Here is a 22738-nt window from a genome sequence, read left to right as displayed (position 1 = left end):
TCACCACACCTGAGGCACTTATCAGGAGACTGTGACTTTCATAGTGGGCTGGACACGCGTCAGTGAGAGAGAAATATCAATGAAATAGAAAGAAAATCTGAACTTGACCATCTCTCCCCATTGCAGTCCCCCCACAGAGGGGCTGGATCATGATAGACCAAAACTCATGCACAGACACACACAGACCTGGACCAAATGATCAAGCTTCAGATCCCACTCCCTGCAAGAGCCTCACAGACCATCATGGCCAAACCACTGCATCTCCACCCAACGTTCCAATAGTAACAGTCAACAGAAAACAGGACCTTGAAAATCCCAAATTACTTTTGGAGTGAGGAAATGCAGGAGACAATACCTGCATGGGACTATCCAAATAAAACTACAAATAACATAGGTGGTGTTTGCTGGCAGCTTTAACAACATAATGAATGTCACTTCAGACCCTGCAGTAGGCCAGTCAGCCCGGACAATGTGGTCAAGCGCTGAAATGGTGCTTACAAATGACATTGCAGCTCAGGTGACCCTAGGCATGGCATCCTCGATTCAGACTGCCTTTTTGCATGACTAATGCATTGCAAGTGTCTGTTAAATGCAACAACAGATGCTCTTCTGCTTCCTTACATCAGAAAGAATACAAGATTTTTATGCACTGGCCACAGAACAATACCAACCCAGCAGCTTGTGGAATATTGCCAGAATTCGCTCATTCTTGCAGAGGATAGAGTTCAGGTCAACAGGGAGGACCTGTTTGGTTTTTGTGTCTTTTAATGTTCCATTATTCTTCCCATTGGAGTCAATGAACCAACGAGATGAAAAATCCCAACCCGACTCTGCTCCAGTTTTTAGCTCCATCCATAGGTCTCCTTGGGCAGCTGAGGACAAAACAAATAGTGTCATTTAAACCATTGTAAGGTCAAGCTTTATTTTACTGACAATGCTCTGGCTCAGTTTTAGTTTAGATGCACCTCATCTGGGCTTCAACACAAATTGTAGATTCACTGCACAGCTTGGACCAGAGGCTCTCCAAAAACAAAACAGCAAACCATGACCTAATTGGAAATGCTCTCTACAGTGCCCCCAAAACACCCCAAGCCAGCAAAGCAGAGTTGGATACAGCATAAAGCTGTTTCAGCACACCATCTACATCAACCAATTTTCCTCCAGCCTCTTTTGCCATTAAAATGGTTATTAGAATAAACGTTACCTTCTGGGACTGCCTGGGCCAATTCTACGTCCTTACTAAAGGACTCCGGCCTGTTTTTGAAGAAAAAGAAATAAATTTGAATTTAAAAAATTATGGGCAATCAGAAGAGAACAGATTAATAACTCCAGAGATTCCCAGCAACAGGCCCCTTAGAGTTGCTAGTCTCTGTCCGTATACAGCTTTTGCTGCTTTGCTTTTTAAATTAGCACATGTTTCTGCTACATACTACTATGATGCTAAAGGTAGAGAAGGTCATAAAATGTTCATCTGTCACTCTCCCAGTAGTAAATCTGAGGAACATGTTGAATAACAAAAACTAGAGAGAAGGCAGTTCACATCTGTACAAACCTGGGGCCAGCTGCTTCAACAATATACCGATTCAGATGATGAGTTTTGCTTCCTATACTGACAGGCATGACTCGATTCTTCATCCAGAATTCATACTCCTTATCCAGGAGATCAATACTTTGCCTGATTTTAAAAAAAAGTTACGTTTCATGTTAATCAAACTTGGAGACGTGAACAGCACAAGCACCCATAACCCTTCTGCTCAGTTATAGAGATTCAGTTTTGCCTGAATCCTTTCACTTGGGGGTCTTCTGGCAAGGCTGGCATTTACCACTCATCCAAAATCACCCAAGAGAACACCTTTCAGCTGCTGCAGTGTAGTAATACACCTGTACAGCTTGCATGGGCTTTCTGGACATTTCAGAGTGAAGACTGGTCCAGGATTTGAGTCACATAGGCCCAGAGCAGGTATGTACAGACAACATTTCCCTAAGGATCAGTGAACCTGTTGAGTTTTTAAAAACAGTTGGACACAGTTTACTGACATACCCACTTAATACCTTTTTATATAAAAATGCTCCCCAGCGATGTTAACACTGTAGCACAACAGATTGCTCAATCCACAGTGCCCAGGGTAGACTTGGAGTGGAAGAAAGCACTCAAAACCCAAAACAGACATCACAGTGCGCCTAACAGATATCAATCAGCTTACTTTAAGAAGTCTAGATCATTTGTGACGTTGATGTAACTCTCCATCATCAGCACCAGGAAGGGTGGCTGACTCCTGCGTTCATAGTAAATCCGTCCTCCATTTGGGATTAATTCAAATCTGGGAAAGAAAATTAAGACGTTAAACATTTTTATTTGTATCATTCATCTCCTAACCCCTCAGATTTGGGAAATGGAAGTTTACAATGTTGAACAGTAGGATTGATGGTAGAAGCTGCAAAGTGCAAAGAGATTGGAAGCAAGAGTGAAAGTAAGTGACTGGAGACTGTAGAGTCAGAGTCACATGGCATGGAAACAGACTCTTTAGTCCAAACTTGTCCATGCTGACCGAGCTTCCCAAACTAAACTAGTCCCATTTGCCTGCTTTTGACCCATATCCCTCTAAATCTTCATAAAAACCAAAAGAACAGCAGATGCTGTAAATCAGAAACCAAAACAGAAATTGCTGGAAAAGCTCAGCAGGTCTGTAGAGAGAAGTCGGAGTAAACATTTCAGGTTGAGTGACCCTTCCTCTGAACTGCCTCTAAGCCTTTCCTATTCACATACCTGCCTAAACATCTGTTAAATTTATAACTGTCCCTGTATCTACCACTTCCTCTGGCAGTTCATTCCACATACAAACCACACCCTGAGAAAGTTGCCAGCCAGGTTAAAAGGAACATCAACAGTTTGCTTTTAACATAGTGAAGCACCCCAGTGATGGCACTAACTCCCTCTCTGTAAAATCAAAAAGACTTAAGGAGTAGGATAGAATAGAAATTTGTCATGTGCACTTTTACATGAAAAATAGTGAAAGGTTTTAAAAGTCACCCCACTACATCAATGACAGAAGTCATACATAAATAAAATTAAGACAAAGTTGACCACATTTCAGTTAACAGCTCCTGGGCTCAAGGAAAGCTGATTAAGGAACAATGTGATATTCTGAAGATGTAGCTGTGCTGAGACCTCCATGCTGGGCTGCTGGAATACCTGGGCACCAAAGACTAAGCCAAACATCACATGCAGGCAGTGGTCTACCAGTAATGTTATTGGACTAGTGATCCAGTTACCTCCAGGGATGGGAGTTCAAACCTCACCATGACAAATGGCAAAATTGGAATTCAGTTTTTGTCTGATGGTCTTATATGGGGTTGAGGAACTTATCAGCCATGATTGAATGGCAGAGCAAACTTGATGGGCCGAATGGCCTAATGGCCTAATTTCTGTTCCTATGTTTTATGGATGAGGCTGCCATGATTGTCCTTTTAGGTGCCCAGGCCTAGCTGTGGACCTGGAGCTTTGGCCTAGCCTACGGGTCCAGGCCAGGGGGATCAGCTCGGGACCTGTTCCTCGCTCACCGGAGACCCCAGGTTGGGTTGGAGGTGTGCCTGGCTTGATTTGGCGTTGCTGCTGGAGGCCACCTCCTTCACCTGCCACTTTCCATTTAAAAAGAAAACAAAGAAAAGCAGGAGGTTTTTTAAAAAAAGAGCAAGTAAAAAGAGGAAAAAAAAGAGAAAGAAAGCCAACTGGAGTGGGCTTGTCCTGGGCTCAGCACTCCCCTCCTCTTGGATACAAGTGGCAAAGAAAGAAAGATTGGAAAGGAAATGGGGTGAATTGAGAGGGAAATTAGGTACAAGGAAATACAGTGAAATGAAAAACAGGATTAAAGGGGAAAAACCCCACCCCCCACACACATTACTGAAAACATCACAACTACAGCAGCCCATTTGCTGCGAGCAAAAACTTAGTTTCATTTCATTGTGTCCTGATGGAGGGTCACTGAACTTGAAACATTGTGTTCTCTCCACAGATGCTGCCAGTCCTGCCAAGTTTCTCCAACAATTTCTGTTCATGCTTCAGATTTTCTGCATCTTTTGCTCTTATATTTCACCCAAAAGTCCTTCCACCTCTCAAACATGGTGCCTCTTTGATGTGGAAATCACATTTCTGCTCGCTCTGAATTTCCCTTGTAAAAGACACCAGTTAGCACCTTCTGAAACAGCTACAGTCAATAAGGCATTAGTACATCTAGTGTCATTAGGAAGTTTGTTCCAGGATTTGACAGCTGCAAAGGAACAGCAATATTGTTCCAAATCAGGAGAGTCAGAGACTTGGAGGGGAGCAGAGTGTTGTTGGAGTTGCACTCAGCCCTCAGCCAGGCCATGTGGGATATTTTCCAGACATCTGACTTAGATCTCACCAATGATGGACAGACATTAGGATTTCAGATGATGAGTTACTAGTTCTAGAAATCTGAGTCTTTGACCTGGTCTTTCAGCCACAACATTTACTTGATGTGATCAGAAACTGAACTGGACCATTGTAACCCCTAAAGTTAGGACCCCCTCTCCTCAAGGTGCTCACTCTCAGGGTGACAGGTCTTCTCCTCACTTGAAGTATATCATTGCCTGTTCTATTTTACCTTTGCATGAGATACAAAAAATTTTCAATCATTCCTTTAGAGGTTTCACTCATCTCAGAGAGCAGCAGCCCCTTTATTATCCAGTAGGAGTCCCTAAGGATAAGAGAACAAAATCAGTATGCAATCCTGGTATACTGCACATTTTGAACTCTAAATAGTGTAGCACCATTCTGCCGTGATGCTCACAGACCAGCAGCGTAAAAATTGTGCAGTGCAGTAAAGATTTACTCAGTCCATCATTAACCAGCTATCAGCACACATACCTCTAGAGGACCTTAGCACATTCTCAGCTGAACTACTGACCCAGCACTGCCAGGACTACTGCCACATCTACATCCAAGGTTAGCTGCTGAACCCTCAGCTGCGAAACAATATTTTTACAAAAAAAAAGACCCACAGCCACCTAATAGACCATCATTAAGATGATGCTTTACAGATGCACATGGACTTCAACAGTAAGTGGCCCATGCAACGTCATTTCAATGAAGGTGTCTACTGGAATCCACCGCAATTCACGAAATTGTAAGACCCTCCAAGTGGATCTCACGATAGGACCTTGAAATGATTGCATTCACCAATGCCTCATCATTTAGCCATGTGGTTTGCAATAGTAAGTATGTAGATTTGACAGCAAGTTAATAGGCCCCAAACCTAATTTCTACATTTGACCTCCCATCCCTTGCAGGCAAACTGCCCCCATTTCAGCACCTCAGCATTAGCAGGATATTGCACTGGGACAGAATCTTGTCTTCACTAATACACGCAGCCACCAATCCCACTGCGAGTCCCCAGATTAGAACAAGGATCAGAAACCCTGGCCAATAGACCCCTCCTTAAAATGGGGGTCAGATGGCAATTGGGCCAGACAGAAGGAAGTCAGGTCACATCTGCTACGAGTGATTTCTGCTGTAGCAACGAAGAACTTCCAACTGACATTTTGACATCCCGGAGAGGGAAAAAAAAGGAGATTTGCAACGGGGAAAGTGGCTAAAAGATAAGATGGCAACAATACTGGGAAGGTCATTGGATTCAGGATTATTTTAGCAGTGCTAAAAACAATTAATGTCAATTAATGACAGTGTCACTGTCTAGCCAGCAAATCCACAACACGCTCTTACCAGTAATAATACTCCCTGAAACGACCACCAGGTACAATCAATGGCTTGGGCACATAAATCTGGGAATACAGTTCTGGGTGTGACTGCACATTTTGCGTAATCTGAAAGGAACAAAAGGTGCGTTTAATCAGAATCAGAAACAAAAACAGAATTTGTTGGAAAAGCTCAGCAGGTCTCACAGCATCTGTGAGGAGAAATCAGAGTTAACATTTCAAGGCCGGTGACCCTTCCTCTGAACTGATGGTAGCTAGGAAAATGTCAGTTTATAAACAGAAGATAGGGTTGGGGAGGGGGTAAGGAGTAAACGATAGGTGGGGATAAAGCCCAAAAGAGAGAGAACAAGCGGACAGACAAACGAGTTGATAATGAACTGGCTAGAAGGGTGAGTAGTTGTTAATGGGGACTGTTAGTGGCTAACAATAGGTAGTGTGTAATGGCAGGCTGTGATAACAAGGCCTAGTGTGTAGGGTAGGGGGTTAGGACATGGGAGAGTTCAGGCCCTAAAATTATTGAACTTAATATTGAGTCCAGAGGGCTGCAGGGTTCCCAAGCAGAAAATGAGGTGTTGTTCTTCCAGCTTGTGCTGAGTTTTGCTGGAACATTGCAGCAAGCCTGAGACAGAGATGTTGGCCAGGGAACAGGGTGGTGTGTTGAAGTGGCAGGCAACTGGAAGCTCAGGATCTTTTATGCGAGCAGAACGTAGACGTTCTGCGAAGCAGTCGCCAAGTTTACGCTTTGTTTCCCCAGTGTACAGGAGGCCACTTTGCGAGCAGCGAATGCAGTAGACTAGATTCTGGGAAGTGCAGGTGAAGTGTTGCTTCACCTGGAAGGTATGTTTGGGCCCTTGGATAGTGGGGAGGGAGGAGGTAAATGGGCAGGTGTTGCACCTTCGCCAGTTGAAGGTGAAGGTGCTGTGGGAGGTGTTGGGAGTGAAGGAAGTGTGGACCAAGCTGTCCCAGAGGGAACGGTCCCTGTGGAAGGCAGACAAGGGAGGGGAGAGGAATACGTGTCTAGCGGTGGCATCTCGCTGGAGGTGGTGGAAATGACGTCTGATGATCTCCTGGATGTGGATGCTGGTGGGATGGTAGATAAGGACAAGGGGAACCCTTGTGGGAGGGAAGAGGGCGGGTGAGGGCGGAAGTGCGAGAGATGGGTCAGACCCAGTTTAAATCAGGCTCAAGTAGGAGTGACATGTCCCTAAATCCAACAAAGAAATATACATCTCACCCTGCACACAGAAGAATAAAAAAAGTCCCAAAATATACATTTTGGGATCAGTACAGCACCAAATTTACAAGCAGAAAGGTTTAATCTCAGACGAAGGCCAGGAAGTGAGATGGAGGCAGTATTCAGGGATTGATGTATGGATGGTGACGAGAAAGAATAATTTCAGTCTCCTAATATTTAATTGGAGAAAATTTCTGCTCATACAGTGCTGGATATCTAAAGCATAGCTTGTTTGCCTGATTGTGTCTTACATCCTGTATTAAATGTTACAGGAAGAATAGGACTAGCATGTGAGGAGATAATGGAGTTTAACAAGAAGCAGAGTGTATCTCACAGTAGTAATGCTGCTGCAATCCACATGGAGTTGTGCATAAGGAGGCTTGCCCATTTAAGATCATATAACGCCAGTTTTGAATTTAATTTCTTATTTGTGGGCAAGGGCGAGTTTACAGATTCAGTCCACACTAGGTGAAAACTAGAGCGTGCACCTACCACAAGCTCATACCACTAGGACCCTGCCAATTCCATTTTCAAAATGCTGATACAGTGTACTAGATCACCTGGTCAATGTCCCCTTCCTGCACACTGATCAGAAGTAATCTACACCAATGAATGTGCTGCAAGTATGATTCCACATATACCTTTCTTCCCAGGACTTTCCAAAGAGCATGCAGTTCTGTCGCCCAAAGGCGTAGCTTCTGGTCAGGAATCTTCTGAAGGATTTGGGGGCTGCAGGAGAAAGTGACATTTTTATTGAGAGAGAGAGACATTTCACTTATAACCAGTTACAAAAATAGAAGCTGGAGTAGAATTTGTAGCCCCAAAGCCTACTGTACCATTTAATATGATTATAGTAGATCTGCCCACCTCCCAGCTCCACTTTTCCACCTACTCCCCAAATTCTTCATCTCCCTTACAGAATAAATCTGGTTGAGCCTTAAATATGTTCAAAGTATCCACGACCCTCGAAGTGAGCAACTCCAAAAGGTTCTACACAATTCAAGAGCAAAAGCAACTAATGGCTTGAAATAGAGTTGACATTTCGGGTTGGGACCCTTCTTCAGAAATGTCCCGACCTGAAACGTCAGCTTTCCTGCTCTTCTGATGCTGCCTGGCCTGCTGTGTTCATCCAGCTCCACACTTATCTCTGACTCCAGCATCAGCAGTTCTTACTATCTGTAATGCCTGGAAATATTCAGGTCTAGTAATACAGAGCAGGGACAGAAACAGCTAGCATTCCAGGTCCTAACCTTGCAGTGAGAAAGGAGGTCTGATGAGCGGTCACAACCTGAAACATCCACTTTATTTTTCCGTCCAGAAATGCTGCCAAGTACTTCCAGCATTTTCTGTTATTATTCCAAAGATTCACAATCCTCCAGGGAAGAAATTTCTCATCTCAATCTCTGTGATTCACCCCCTTATTCTGAGTCTCTGGCCCATCAAATGGATGGCCCAGCCAGGGGGAAAAAAATCTGTCTATCCAGTCAAGTTCCTTTGTGTTTCAAGTGAGTTCACTCCTCATTCTCCTTAAACACCAGGCAAACATAGGCCATTTACTCAGCCTGTCATTACTGGAGCCAATCTCGGTGCTATGCTGCCAACACAATTACAGCCTGCCTTCGTTAGGAGGACCAAAACCAGACAAAGTATGCCTGGCATGATCTCACCAGAGACCTAAGCAAATGTAGTGATGTTTCTTGTATTCTTGTACTCCAGTCCCCTTACAATAAAAAGGGGAATGTGTTATTTACCTTCCTGACTGCAGATAGGTACAGCAAGCGACGTGTAAATTCACGCAGTATTGTTACTTCCAAAGTGCAGTCCAAGTAATAATCAGTTTAGTAGTATAGTGCTACTACTTAGAAAGTTGGATTTATGTACAGAAGCTTACGTCAATTCAAAATGCTTTATGAAAATGTCTATAATTCAGACATGTTACGAATTATACCAGCAAATGCACCAGCCATTTTGCACATATTCAATTATTACAGATGATAACAGTTAACTTAACAGTTAAGTTTTGGGAGAAACATGCTGACCAGAACTCAACTTGTGAAAAGGCACACCATAAATTAAAATCTATCCAATTAGATTGAGAAGACATCTAACGTTGCACTGAGGGAGTGGGACAGAACTGAAAGGCCAAGTTGATTATGTAATAGGGTTGGATTTCAACCTTCAGCCAGAGGTTGTAGAGTTTGCAAACTGATGTAGTTGTTAAAAAAAAAGGTCAAGTAATCTTTAAATACTTCAGCCAGGCTTGGAATTTAACCTCAAAGAGAGGAAAGCTAAGACAGAGAGATAGTTATTTTTACACCTACTGATCACCCCAGTCAGCTGGTGTCCATTTCTCAAACTCCTGTCCAGGGGCATCGAAGTATGTTTTGACAAAAAGTTTCAGTTGCTCCTTTGTTAGCTCTGCAGTAGGGGAGGTGAGGTTTCGAAAAGCTTCCAAAATGACATCTTCAGATTTTCAGAGGGGATAAGAGAAAATTTTAAAACATGATCAAAATATGAATCTATTTTAAAAGCTGAAAGTAATCACAAGTCAGTAGCTTTCTCTCAAATGACTTGATATATTGTAAAAATATCAAGAAAACAAAAATTACTGAAGTTCATAGCATTTACAGCAGAGAAACAGACTATTTGGTTTGAATGGTTTATTTTGGTACTGCCAGTTCCGACAAAAAGGTTACAACCTGAAACGTTACAACCTGAAACGTTAGTTTTGTTTCTCTTCACAGATGCTACCATTCCAAAAGAGCATTTCCAGCAGGTATGTGTTGTTGAGACTTGCAGCATTTGCAATATTCCACTAAGGGTTTAATAATTGTGTTTACATAGTGCACAAGCATCTTCCCATCTCACTTTATCTATCACATCAACAATACTTTATTTTGTTCTCCTTCGTATTCCAAGTTTCTCTTAAATGCATCTGTGCCATGCTCCTCAACCATTCATTGTGACAGAGAGGGGTGAGGGTGTGGAACACTGAGTCAAGGTTTCTCATGAATTCCCAATTTAATTTTTTTGATGACTTGTTATATCTACCATCTTCTAGTTAACCACTCGTTACAGGGAACATCTTTGCTAGATATACCCTATCAAATTCTTCCAATCTTAAAGAACTCCATGATGTCACCTCAGTTTTTAAAATGAAGAAATAATACGCAGCCTACTTTGACTTTGCAGATAAGCAGAAGCCCTCAGTTCTGTCAGTGATTCAATTCAACCTGCTCTGCTCTCTCTCTTTACATACAATTCTCTGGTGTGATAATGACTCAGTCAGAGAAGGCAACAGATTCCATCTCTAGGCCCGTACTCTCAGAACCTAGACAGTAGCAGGGGCTTCAACTAACCTCAAGTCCTTGGGTAAGAAAGGATGGCTATCCTACAGGCAAAAATGCCAACTAAGAACAGAATCAAGCTGAACTGCGATACCTCTCAAAGATAATTATTTGCCTACCCAACTGTTTTCAGCTCACACACATGACAAATGGTCAAAGTTTAAACACATCCCAGTGAGACTCTTCAAAAGGTGGGGAGCTAAGAGGAGATAGAAAAACAAGATAGGGTGGAAGAAATTTCATGTTGAACAGTTGTGCCCTTTAGCAACTCACTATATTGGTAGTTAAATCATTGTAGGCAACCAGATATTCAAAGATGAAATGTGTTCATCTCTGTAAAGTGTTTTCTATACATTTTGTCTCCTCATTATCTCTCTATGCCATTGGCAATCTAACTAATGTCCGCAGGATTAGTAACTCAAAAGGCCCTGGGGTCACAGCTTCAAGTCATACCATGCTGGCTGGTGGAATCTAAATTCAATTAATAAAAATCTGGAACTGAAAGCTAGTTTATGGTACTCTTTGAGACTTTCGTAAAACCGATCTGGTTAATTAATATCCAATAGGGAAGGAAATTGGAAATCTTCAACTGGTTTGGCCTACACACAACTTCAGATCCACAGCAATATGGTTGACTTAACTGTCCTCTGAAATGGCCTAGCAAAATTACTCACTCAGTTTAAGAGCAATTCAGGATGGAAAGCAAGTGTTGGCCTTGCCAGCATTGCCCACATCCCACCAAAGGCATGGGGAGGGGGAAGCCTCCTATAGAATCAGGGTCACATAGCATGGAAACAGGCCCTTCCAGTCCAACCTGTCCATGCTGACCAGGTTTCCTAAACTGAACTTGTCCCATTTGCCTGCATTTGGCCAAGATCCCTGTAAACCTTTCCTATCCATGCACCTGTCCAAATGTCTTTTAAAAATGTTGTAATTGTACTCGTCTCTACCACTTCCTCTGGCAGTTCATTCCATATTGGCATAACCCTCTGAATACATTGCCCCTCAGGTCCCTTTTAAAATCTTTCCCCTCTCACCTTAAACCTATACCCTCTAGGTTTGGATTCCCCCTCTACCCTTGAGAAAAAGACCTTGGCTATTCACCCTATCCATGCCTCTTATGATTTTATAAACCACAAGAAAAGTCACCTCTCAGCTTCCGACGTTCAAGGGGAAAACAGTCCCAGCCTATCCAGCCTCTCCTTGTAACTCAAGCCATCTAGTCTCGGTAACACCCTCGTAAATCTTTTTGGCAGATTAATAACATCCTTTCTATAGCAGGGTGACCGGAATTGTACACGGTACTCCAAATGTGGCATTGCCAATATTTGTACAGCCACAACATGACGCCCAACTCATGTTCTCAAATGTTCTGACCGATGAAGGCAAGTGTGCCAAGCGCCATCTTCTCCACCCTGTCGACCTGTGATGCCACTTTCAAGGAACCAGGTACCTACATTCCCTGGGGAATGTTCTCTGTTCAAGAATACTCCCCAGGGCCCTACCATTAATTGTGCAAGTTCTGCCTTGGTTAATCTTACCAAAATGCAACCCTTACATTTATCCAAATTAAACTCCATCTATCATTCCTCAGTCCACTGACCCAGTTGATTAAAATCCTGTTGTATTTAGATAACCTTCCCCGCTGTCCACAATACCACTGATTTTAATGTCATCTGCAAAACTAATAACCATGCCTCCTATATTCTTATCCAAATCATTTTATATAAATGACACAAGAGCACACCCAGCACCAATCTTTGCAAAATACCACTGGTCACAGGCTTCCAGTCTGAATAACAATCCTCCACCACCAGTGTCTCCTACTGACAAGCCAATTTTGTATTCAATTGGCTAGCTCTCCCTGTATTCCATGTGATCTAAACTTACTAACCAGTCTAACATATGGAACCTTGTCGAAAGCCCTGCTAAAGCCCACATAGACAACATCTATTGCTCCGCCTTCATCTGTCTTCTTGGTCAACTCTAAAAAGTTTCATTCATGCTCCATAACATGCAAACACAACTCTTCCCAGGAAGTGTTAACATTTATTTCCTATTCAAAACAAGGAGTGAAGGCTATAACATGTTTCAAGTCCCAATGAGCCTGCACAAACATGGAACAAAATTAGCTCCACATACAGCCAAAAATGTAAGGCTTCCAGAACTGAAAATTTTCCAATTGTTTACCACCTTCCCTTAATTTGATTCTTTTAAAATATAAATGTAGTGGCATTACCGATGGGCTAGTAATCTATAACACCAGACTACAGCTCTGGCTACAAGATTGAATCCCACTTTGTCAGATGGTGGGATTTGAATTCAATAAAACTCTTGAATGAGAAATCTGGTTTAATCTTGACCACTTGTTGGTTAAAAACCCATCTGGTTCACAAGTGCCCTTTAGGGAAGGAAGTCTGTCTGGCCTACAAATAAATACACACCAACAAAATGGTTGACTCTAACCTGCCCTCCGAAATGCCCCAATAAGCCATCAGATAAGAGGGGACAGGTAGATAGAGGATCAATAAGACACAGTCACGAGTTATAGGTCCAGAATTTGCTGAAGTGGGGAAACTCTAAGTACATCTGGTCAGATTTTTTACCCTTATGCCAGAACTTGGAACATGTTTCCCCTGCATCTTACTGAAAGAAAGCTGCAAATGGGATATAGGCAATTTGTATCTGGTACCTTAAAAATGAATGAAAACAAAACAGTCTAGCTCCTTAATTAGAGAGAATGACTGAGAAAGAAATAAATGGAAGATATTGAGGCAACACAGCAACTGAAAGAGAGGTGGAGAGAGGCTGGAAAGAATTTAAAATATTAAAAATCTCCAAAATAGCAAACTTTCCATTTTTATCTTCCTGGAGAGGTTTAGTGGCATTGCAGGAATTTCAATCTTACCAAAAAATAAAAAGGTATATTTATGCTGTTAGGTTCTATTCTCAACCACATAGCAAATTTAACAAGTGATTAAATCCAGAAACAGCAGTAATTTGAAATTTCACAGGTGAGTTTGAAGCAGAGATTCTGTTGCTGTAGGACCAGTGTAAATCATGCAAGGACTTGGTGAGGCTATTCAAAACTCATGGGGTATCTCTTCCTGGCCAGAAGTTGGACAATTTACACATTAATAATTGCATGTGCTATTCAACTATTATTTTGCCAACAAATTCTGGTCCCCAGTGATGAGTTTAAGGGAAGTAACAAGAGGAAGTCTTCTCACTTTATGCACAAGATATCCTGAATGGTAACGAAGGGAGGTAATTGCCTAATGGTATTAGACTATTAATTCAGAGATTCAGGTAACGTTTGAGGGACCTGGGTTTGAATCCCAACCCACAAGATGGTGGAATTTGAATTTACTCAAAATCTGGGAGAATCTAACAATGACCGTGAAACTATTTTCGACTGTTGGGAAAAACCCATCTGGGATAGAAATCGCCAGACTTGCGTTATAAAAACCAAAAGAACTGCAGATGCTGTATATCAGAAACAAAAACAGAAATTGCTAGAAAAGCTCAACAGGTCTGGCCAGAACCCGGAGGAAGGATCATTCAACCCGAAACGTTAACTCTGATTTCTCTCCACAGATGCTGCCAGACCTGCTGAGCTTTACTAGCAATTTCTATTTTTGCTATCCTTACCTGGTCTGGCCTACATGTCACTCCATACCCACAGCAAAGGTGACTCTAAACTGACCTCTAGGCAATTAGAGATGGGCAATAAATGCTGACCGAGCCAATGATATCTACATTCCATAAGCAAATATATTTAAAAAAATCACCAAGTCCCAACTAAATTAAGTGGAGAGAAAAAATATGAAATCATTCACTCAGACTATAGCCTATCTGAATCCATGCCAGGTTTGTAGCCATTACTGTGAAAGAATGCACAGGAGTAGATACAACAGGTGAGGATCAATGCACAGAACAATACACTTCAACAAAGACACTATCATCATCTCAAACTCAAGTGATTAACTAAACTGGCTGATTACTTTATGAATTTTATTTACAAGTACTGTTTTAAAGAAATCCTATTAGAAGTATTCTTTGGAAGCTAATGAACTGTAATCAATAGTTGACAAAGGAAAAAAAGGGATCATATACCTGGATTCACCTTTAACTTCATATCCACAAAATGTTTGTCATCATCAAAGAGTTTGGCCATCTGCACTTTATGTAGAAGTTCTCCAGTACAGTAAATGTGGCTTGGGAAATGAGAGAAGCAAGAAATTGAATTGACATTCTACATGTATTCACTCACTGTTATACCACAGTTTGTGTCACACTTAGTAAACATTTAGCATATTCATGCCATTTAAAGTCCTTCACCAGGAAAATCCCTACATTCCTGGGGTATCTAAGTCTTCGCCCCTATAGACCAAATAGGTATTTATCGTAGTCTGAAGCCATGTTTGATCAATTTAATAGGGTGATGGATTTAAAATCCTAGTTACTAACAAATTAGATCAGTACTAAAAACAGCCCTTTTCTATAGTCCAGATCCATGAATTTTAAACAGGACAAGCCAATGATGAAAAATATTTTTCAGGATTGCAATTTGGAAACCCTGCTTCATGGTTAAAAGGTTTACAATGTCATTTGCCTACTTCTACAGCTCATGTACAATACCCAATTCATTGTGCTCGTTCTAGAGACTACTGCAATCTACTGAATCATGGACAGTATAACTACGAGAGAGAGTCTAAAACACAAAATCAAGATTTCAGGACACTTGCCACTCTACAATCCCATCAGGCAAGCAATGTTCCCATAACCGTATGTACCGAAACTAAGTTTCATTAGACTCATCTGATGTGGTTTGTGGTCCAAGAGATTGTCGGACCACTACATCGTTTTTGATGAATTTTTCCAGTCATAATGGTGTGCAAGTTCCATCCTGCATAACTGACTCCCAACTATCATTGCCTTAACCAAAAAAAAACTCACATCCAAGAGAATGCAATTAGCTGCATGATATTAGTATTACATTAATACCTATTGTCTTTAGGATAGATTACATACCTTTTTATTCAATGAGTTAAAACCACTGCCATACATTCAACAAACACTAGGCCATCCCAAAATATATGCAGCATTTGGTATATTCTGTGACATACAGGTTAAAAGCTCAAATTAGTTGGATCCGTACTCTTGATCTCTACACAGGGGACTGCTTAAAAATACATGCACATGGATGGAAGATTTCAGATAGGAATCTATTTCCATCAAAAACAGGGAAAGATGGATGCTGGGAAGACTGGCAGATGAATGAATGAGCAAAATATAGGGAAGGTTTCTACTACAGCAATGTAGTTCAAAACAAAAAGGTAGGCTACCGCCACACCAGTACAATATACAAAAACAGTGCTTTTCAGAAATGTCCTCAAATCTCTTCAGTGGATTACTGGAAATAAAAGTCAGACAATGTTCACCAACAAACTGCGAGAGCAAGAGCGTGAGAATGAGCGTAAAATAGGGAACTTGGTCCAAGACCTCAAACCCAAACAGGCAGGCACCGCCGATAATGCAGCACTTGCTCAGCATTGCAATCTCTGGGTAGCTGTCAGCCCACAAATCTCCAACTCAAAAAGTGAGGAATTACCAAATTAGCCAATCTAGCACTGAAGTCATTGTTATACTCAACAGAAAATAAACACATACCTGTCACAAGGGAAAGGAAATCTTGCTGCAGATCCATGATCACATAAACAAAGTGCTACCACCAGCCAATTCCAAGACTTCAGAGCCATAATGAAATGAAGCCTGGAGGCAACAATCACCTAATTAGTATAGCAACAGCAAGATCAGTAAGCATGAAATGAAAGTTAATCTCAGTGCAAAGGTCTAAATAACAGGAATTTGATGATAACTCAGCAAAAAAAAGGGGAGGAGAAAAACTATTTTCAACAGTTCAAAGCAAAGAAGTAATAGCATTAATAACTAAAGACCACTGAATTTAGCGCTTAGTAAAGGTTAGAGTTGATATTCACCAAATTCTGAGAAGTTTATATTTCATTAAAAGTCTCTCTATGAAACGCAAATTGTCAATGCCCAGTTCATTCTGAATTAAGTCTATTTCCACCTACCTGATTAAACTGTGGATGTAATTAGGCATTACAACTCAAAATTTGGGGCAATTGCTGTTATTCCTCATCATCATCCAGTGAACCCTGCTGGAAGTATATTGTAGACAACATCTGACAGGTCAGTGGTTGTAGGATTGACCTGTACCTGGCTATGTAAGGTGACTTGTACCTGAACACACTAAGCAGTCCATATCTGCTTACCAGACAGCAGACAGAAGCTAAGCAAAACGGAGCAGCCTGCTCACACAGTGAAATACAATGGCACCTTTGGACAGAAGTGCTAGAAAGGTCAGTAAAACAACAGTGTGTTCCTACCCGAGACAGTTTTGATAAAAGGATGCCTCAGGAGAGATAAGTGGCCAATCCCAGCTTTATTAATGAAAGGATGATTGTCCCAGTAAATGAGTAACATTAGGTGCAGATTAGGTCATTAAGCAGCTGCAAAGTTAACAGCTAAAGTTATTTTGTAGTAAATAGTTGCCTCTTTGAAGCTACCAGCAATATTAAAATAGTTTCTAGCTAAAAATGCTCCAATCAAAGAAGTTGGTTTCAATACATAACCAGGTTAGAATACAAGCTTAAGTGTTTTTTAAGGCTTGTATGTGAAGATTAACTAGCCTTAGGGGACATAACAAGATAGATTGATCACAACCCATAAATTACAACATGCCGACAGTAGAAGTAGTTTTATAACATTACACTTCTAGTCAACTTTATAACAGAAGATGACTTTATAGCAATTAAAACTAACTGACTTTTTATTTTTACATTATGCAATTGGGACAGTAGGAAAATAAAAGGAGGAACTGAATGTGATACAAGACAGCACCAAAATACAATGGGTAATAGAATTTGAGCTGCTCTTACAGATTATGAAGGCAGAGAAAGGCCCGAAGGAGTATAGCCACTAAACGTTTGGAATGTGATATGAATAGGATGCAAAGGAAGATTCCATGGCCTGGAGACTACAATGTCTAGCTAATACCATAAGGTCATGGGAACCTGGGGCTGTCCATGGACGTGTCCATCGCTGATTAGATATCCTACAGGATTGGGTGTTTGAATTAGGGGGAAGGACAGTGACTACGTTGTATCTGATTACCGTAACACAAAATGTATAAAAATGCTGTTTTTTTTGTAAAAGCAGAGGGTGTATTATTGATCTATCTTCCAAAGTCAGATTCATGGAAGATCTTTTCGCCCTCTCCCTGCATAAACCAGTTTCTGCTTGAATAAATACCTTTCACCTTGCCTGCCTCCCGAGTCTGTGCGCCAACTCCGTGGGGGTGGGGGGGGGTTAGCTCCTACAGATTGGCGTGGGGAGCAGGGTACCCTGCCTGAAGATGGTACACCTTGGGCCATGGTCCGGGTAAGTATGTTCATTTACCACCCTTTCTAGTTAGCATAGCACTGTGTGAGGGGCCTCTGTAGACCAGGGCATAAAACAAACTTTTAGATTGGAGCGTATACGAGATGCAGGATCAGGCATAGTGGCAGTGGGCACCTATCACGAGAATGTGTGAAGTAACACAAGAATGTGAAATAACGCGAGAACGTGCGTAATAACAAGGAAGAGGGGGTTGAGAGTCCCAGTGCTATTGTGTGCAAAAATAAGAGGAAAAAACCCAGCAAGATAAGTAGTAAAATAAAACAAAATAAGAGGAAAAAAATAAGTGAAATAAGGGGGAAGAGAAGTGCATGGTAGGAAAAGAACAAAGGTCTGGGAAATAATAAAACAGTAAAATAGAAGCAGACATAGTTGGGAAAGAGTCTGGGAAAGTGGCAGGGAAGGACTGTGGAAAAAAAAAACGGGCTGGCGTCCAGACTGGTCCATTTTGCAGAGTGGGTTTAAAAAAAAGTGCTGAAACATGCTGAAATAACTACGGTATTCATAAGCAAGAAAAAGAGAGTGAGTGAGATAGCTCTCTCTACTAGTTCGCTGAATCTTGTATAGGTGTTAATTCTTTGTGGTCTGTTTTGAATGTACCTTTGTTTGTTGGTTGCTAAATGTTGTCATGTGCAATTTGTGGGTTTTTGTTCCCTAGAGCTCAAAATCTGGGGATGCTTTGAAGTTAGTTTGTATTTTGGGAATGTGTGGTGATTTAAATGTGTGGTGTGCCTGTATAAGTATGAGACATGTATGGTTAATGTGACATCAGTTTAAGAAACTCAGTGGTTGTGCAAAGCAAAAGTCTGTAACAAAATGTTGATTTAAAAAGGTTATTTGTAAAGCTCGGTAAAAAAATTGTTGAGAGAATTGGCTCTGTATTGTTTTTGGACTTTGGGTAGATTTTAATTTCAGAAATTAGTGTTTGGAATTTCATTTATTGACCAGAAATGAACTTCCAAAAACTATCTTAACACAAGTGAATCTTTAACTCTGGATGCTAACATTTGTTCATTGTAAAGGTACTGTGATATGAAAGAATGCAAATGATAGGAAATTTGGAATCTTGGAAATGCAATTCTCTTTGAACAAAATTTTGATATGTTCTAAAATCTGAGAAAGCTGATAAATGAATTAGAAAAGGCAAACTTAACAGAGAGGGTGGTTAAATACTAATTAACCTATTCTGCTTGACATGAGATAGATGGATACTTTCTTAGAAATTTAAAGTCCATGATATTTTACTGCTACTGGGTGAAGTAATCTGTGGATAGAAAACTAGAGGATGAAAACAAGCAAACATAAATGAATAAAGTACTCAAAATCGGCTATGAAAGCAGAAAATAACCAAAAGGGAATAAAAAGAAACTGGCAGCAATTGTTACAGGGTGTGGGTGGCAGGCCTCGATCAGCCACCCTCAGCCAACAGGTTGAAATAAAAATTGCAGATTGCATGATCAATGTTTGTATATATGTGTGTAAAAATACTGAAGATAGTATATTAGGAATGGACTTGTTGGAACAATTTAGAGCTGTGATTAAAGTACAAGAAGTGAAAATTGATTGGGATTGCAGGTTTAAATTTAGAAGGTCAAGGATTACATGCTTCCTTAAGAGCATCTATGTTGTTGAGGTTGATTGGTTCGCTGAGCTGGTTTCTTGTTTTGTAGATGTTTTGTTACCGTGCTTGGTTACATCCTCAGTGCAGCCTCTGATGAAGCGTCGGTGTTTTCCCACCTGGTTTTTAAACTCTGGGGTCCGTTGCGATGGATTGCCTCACTTCCGGGTTTCCTCCGTAGTGGAATGTATATGGGGTCAAGTTCAATGTGTTTATTAATAGCCTGCTTCGTGGAGTGCCATGCTTCCAGGAATTCTCGTGACTGTCTCTGCCTAGCCTGTCCCAGGATTTTGGTGGTGTTCCAGTCGAAGTGGTAGTTCTCCTTGTCCATGTGGATTGAGATGAGTGAGTATTGGTCGTGTCTTTTTGTAGCCAGTTGGTGTTCATGTACTCTTGTTGTTAGTTTCCTTCCTGTTTGTCCGATGTAGTGTTTCTCGCAGTCTCTGTGGGGGATTCTGTAGATAACATTGGTCCTGTCCATGGCGGGGAGTGGGTCCTTGGTTCGGATGAGCATGCGATAGGACGTGACATGGTCCATGGACAGGACCAACGCCACCTACAAGAAACACTACAATCGGACAAACAGGAAGGAAACTAACAACAAGAGTACATGAACACCAACTGGCTACAAAAAGACACGACCAATACTCACTCATCTCAATCCACATGGACAAGGAGAACCACCACTTCGACTGGAACACCACCAAAATCCTGGGACAGGCTAGGCAGAGACAGTCACGAGAATTCCTAGAAGCCTGGCACTCCACGACGCATGCTATTAACAAACACATTGAACTTGACCCCGTCTACATTCCACTACGAAGGAAAACTGGAAGTGAGGCAATCCAGCTCAACGGACCCCAGAGTTTAAAAACCAGGCGGGAAAACACACCGACGCTTCATCAGAGGCTGCACTGAGGATGTGACCAAGCATGGTAACGAAATGTCTACAAAACAAGAAACCAGCTCAGCGAGCCAACCAACCTCAACCCGAGCTACAAATCTACTCCAAAACCTTAGAGCATCTATGTTGCCACAATTGAGTGGGAATGGGACCCTGAGAATACCTACCATAAAGTAGCAATGATGCGCCCCAAATTATGGCGACCACCAAAACCGACTTCGGGAGATGAGATATAAAACCGACTGAAATGCCTGGAAATGTACACCCACCTAAAAGGCAGTAGGCCATCAGACCTGAAGCTGTTGAGGCAGTTAAAGAGATTGTGAAAGATTTGGAGAAACAAGTAGAGAGACACGATTCTTCTCCCTGCTCCAAAAGAGGGATACAAAGACATGGTCGAGTTAAGGAAGAGCCATTAGAGGGGCCAGATGTGAAATGCATGTTTGCAGATGGGACGCAGAATCATGGTGGGCCGTGGCTAATTTGAAAGGGGAGCTTTTAGCAGGAGATGGGATAGAAGGAGGTCACTGAGTTTAGGTAGCTGAACTAAAAGCACTTACTGCAGCCCTGAAGTTAGGAAGAGGACAAAGGGTTAACATCTACACAGGCAGTTGGTGTGCCTTCGGTTTAGTCCGTGACTACATGATGGAATGGGCAAGCTGAGGTTATGTTACTTCCAATGTTAGTGTAATCCAGCATGAGAACCTAGTGGCTGCAGCTACTGATCCAAAAACAGGAGCAATTAACATCAAAGCACAGAGGAAAATTTGAACACCAGAGCAGAGGGGGAATAGTTATGCAGATAGTGCAGCAAAAGCAATGCTAGAACAGGAAGTGATAACCATAGCAGATGAGAGACAGCAGAAAGCCAGAGATGATTGGAACATTTTAAATTTACAAGTGGCGGCTAGTTCAGAGGAAAAAGCAGAACAGATAAAAGATGTGGCAACGTTAGGAGCAGATGATATTTGGAGAAAAGAAGACAAAGTGGTAGCCTGCACATTCTACCAGCAGATGTAATGCAGTGTTTGCCATGGATTAGTACACATTGAGAAATAAAACGATACAGTTGATATCTAATTGCTGATGGTGGAAAGGAATGGAAAGAGACATAACCACATTTTGTCAGCAGTGCACTGCATGTGCACAGACAGAACCAGGACGGGGAATTAAAATTAAAGTGAGCCATCAATCCTGCCTAATGGGGCCGTGGGAACACATTCAAATAGATTTCACAGGGCCACTCCCACAAAGTCAGAATAAGAAATTCTGCCTGGTCATCGCTGAACAGTTTACCAGATGGGTAGAAGCTTTCCCCACAAAAGACTGTATTGCAACCTCAGTGGCAAAAAAAATACTGACAGCATAAATAATACCCAGGTTGCGGGGCGAGGGAAAACGGGGGGATCCCCCTACAAGTAGATTCAGACCAAGGGACCTGCTTCACTGGCAAGTGCCTGAAGGAAGGAAGTACATAAACTACTGGGAGTAACACAAAGGTATCATATCCCCTACCACCCACAGAGCTCAGGGACAGTACAGAGAATGAACAGAACACTGAGAAAAATGCTCTGACTAAAGCAATGATAGAAGGGGTTAAATGGACCCTTTCCCTACCAGTCATTCTGATGGCCCAGAGGACAATGCCCTCTAGGACCACTGGGGTAAGACCCTTTGAACTTATGACAGGATGAACAATGACACTCCCCAGGACCTAATCATGGTGGGAGGGAGGGTGGGAAAAGAGAACAGAACTGACTAACAGCAAAAGACAAGCCCCTCGAAATCCCTCTGTAAGCATCTACACATAGTTCATGGACAGGCATGAGACCAGCAGCTTGTCATGGACTGTGTGTCTGAGGGCCACCCACGACAAACAGAAATACCAGCCCAGGATCAAAGCTTCTGGTAAAAATAATCCCACAACGAAAGAGCCTTGTCCCCCAGTGGGACCTCACTAGGTAACAGAAGCACACTTATTAATGAAAATGGAATTTGTAAATGGAGACATCCTAGACAGCTGAGAATATAGTGGTTAATGGGGTGACTGTCCAGCTTGCTAGTCTGCTTTCCTCTGTCTGTCTCCCCCTCCCCCTCTCAGGTTTACAGCGACCTCATCTGTACAAACCAAACAGCATGAACAGTTTCCTCAACCCCAGGACAACAACCAGAACAGATTAAGGTCACATGTAAATAGGAGAGATGCAGTTGTGCTGTAAAGACTGTAATTCAGAACATTGCTGACATCAACGCGAGTATGAAAATGCTAATCCTCTGGGGTTCCTCCTACTTTTGATCCCATCGGAGGCTGATAGACGAGTGCGACAAGAGGAATTTGAATGTTAATATGTTTTTATACTTATCACATGTGTATGCTAGAGAGCATACCGTTTCCAATTGCTGGGTCTGCACTT

At 41.8% G+C, this 22738-nt stretch overlaps 1 protein-coding gene across 4 annotated transcripts in view; it reads right to left on the bottom strand.

Annotated features, from left to right (window-relative positions):
- Positions 1-22738, bottom strand: part of treh (trehalase (brush-border membrane glycoprotein)) — a 44295-nt gene that overhangs the window by 9772 nt on the left and 11785 nt on the right. For 2 of the 4 annotated variants that reach the window (XM_048615474.1, XM_048615477.1), the window contains 10 exons: positions 15991-16092; positions 14434-14534; positions 9292-9433; positions 7612-7699; positions 5744-5844; positions 4626-4718; positions 2205-2321; positions 1553-1675; positions 1205-1254; positions 672-872 (listed from right to left, as the gene is read on the bottom strand). In XM_048615474.1, coding sequence (XP_048471431.1) covers positions 672-872; positions 1205-1254; positions 1553-1675; positions 2205-2321; positions 4626-4718; positions 5744-5844; positions 7612-7699; positions 9292-9433; positions 14434-14534; positions 15991-16092 — 1118 coding nt within the window. Of the gene's footprint in view, positions 1-671; positions 873-1204; positions 1255-1552; positions 1676-2204; positions 2322-4625; positions 4719-5743; positions 5845-7611; positions 7700-9291; positions 9434-14433; positions 14535-15990; positions 16093-16415; positions 16561-17655; positions 18066-22738 lie in introns of those variants that run through there. The other 2 variants (XM_048615476.1, XM_048615475.1) reach the window with 2 other exon arrangements.

Source organism: Rhincodon typus, chromosome 32 (genome assembly GCF_021869965.1).
Source record: "Rhincodon typus isolate 14 chromosome 32, sRhiTyp1.1, whole genome shotgun sequence".
NCBI classification, from domain to species: Eukaryota; Metazoa; Chordata; class Chondrichthyes; order Orectolobiformes; family Rhincodontidae; genus Rhincodon; species Rhincodon typus.
Note: the sequence above shows the minus strand (reverse complement) of the source record. Positions and strands in the feature narration are given on the sequence as shown.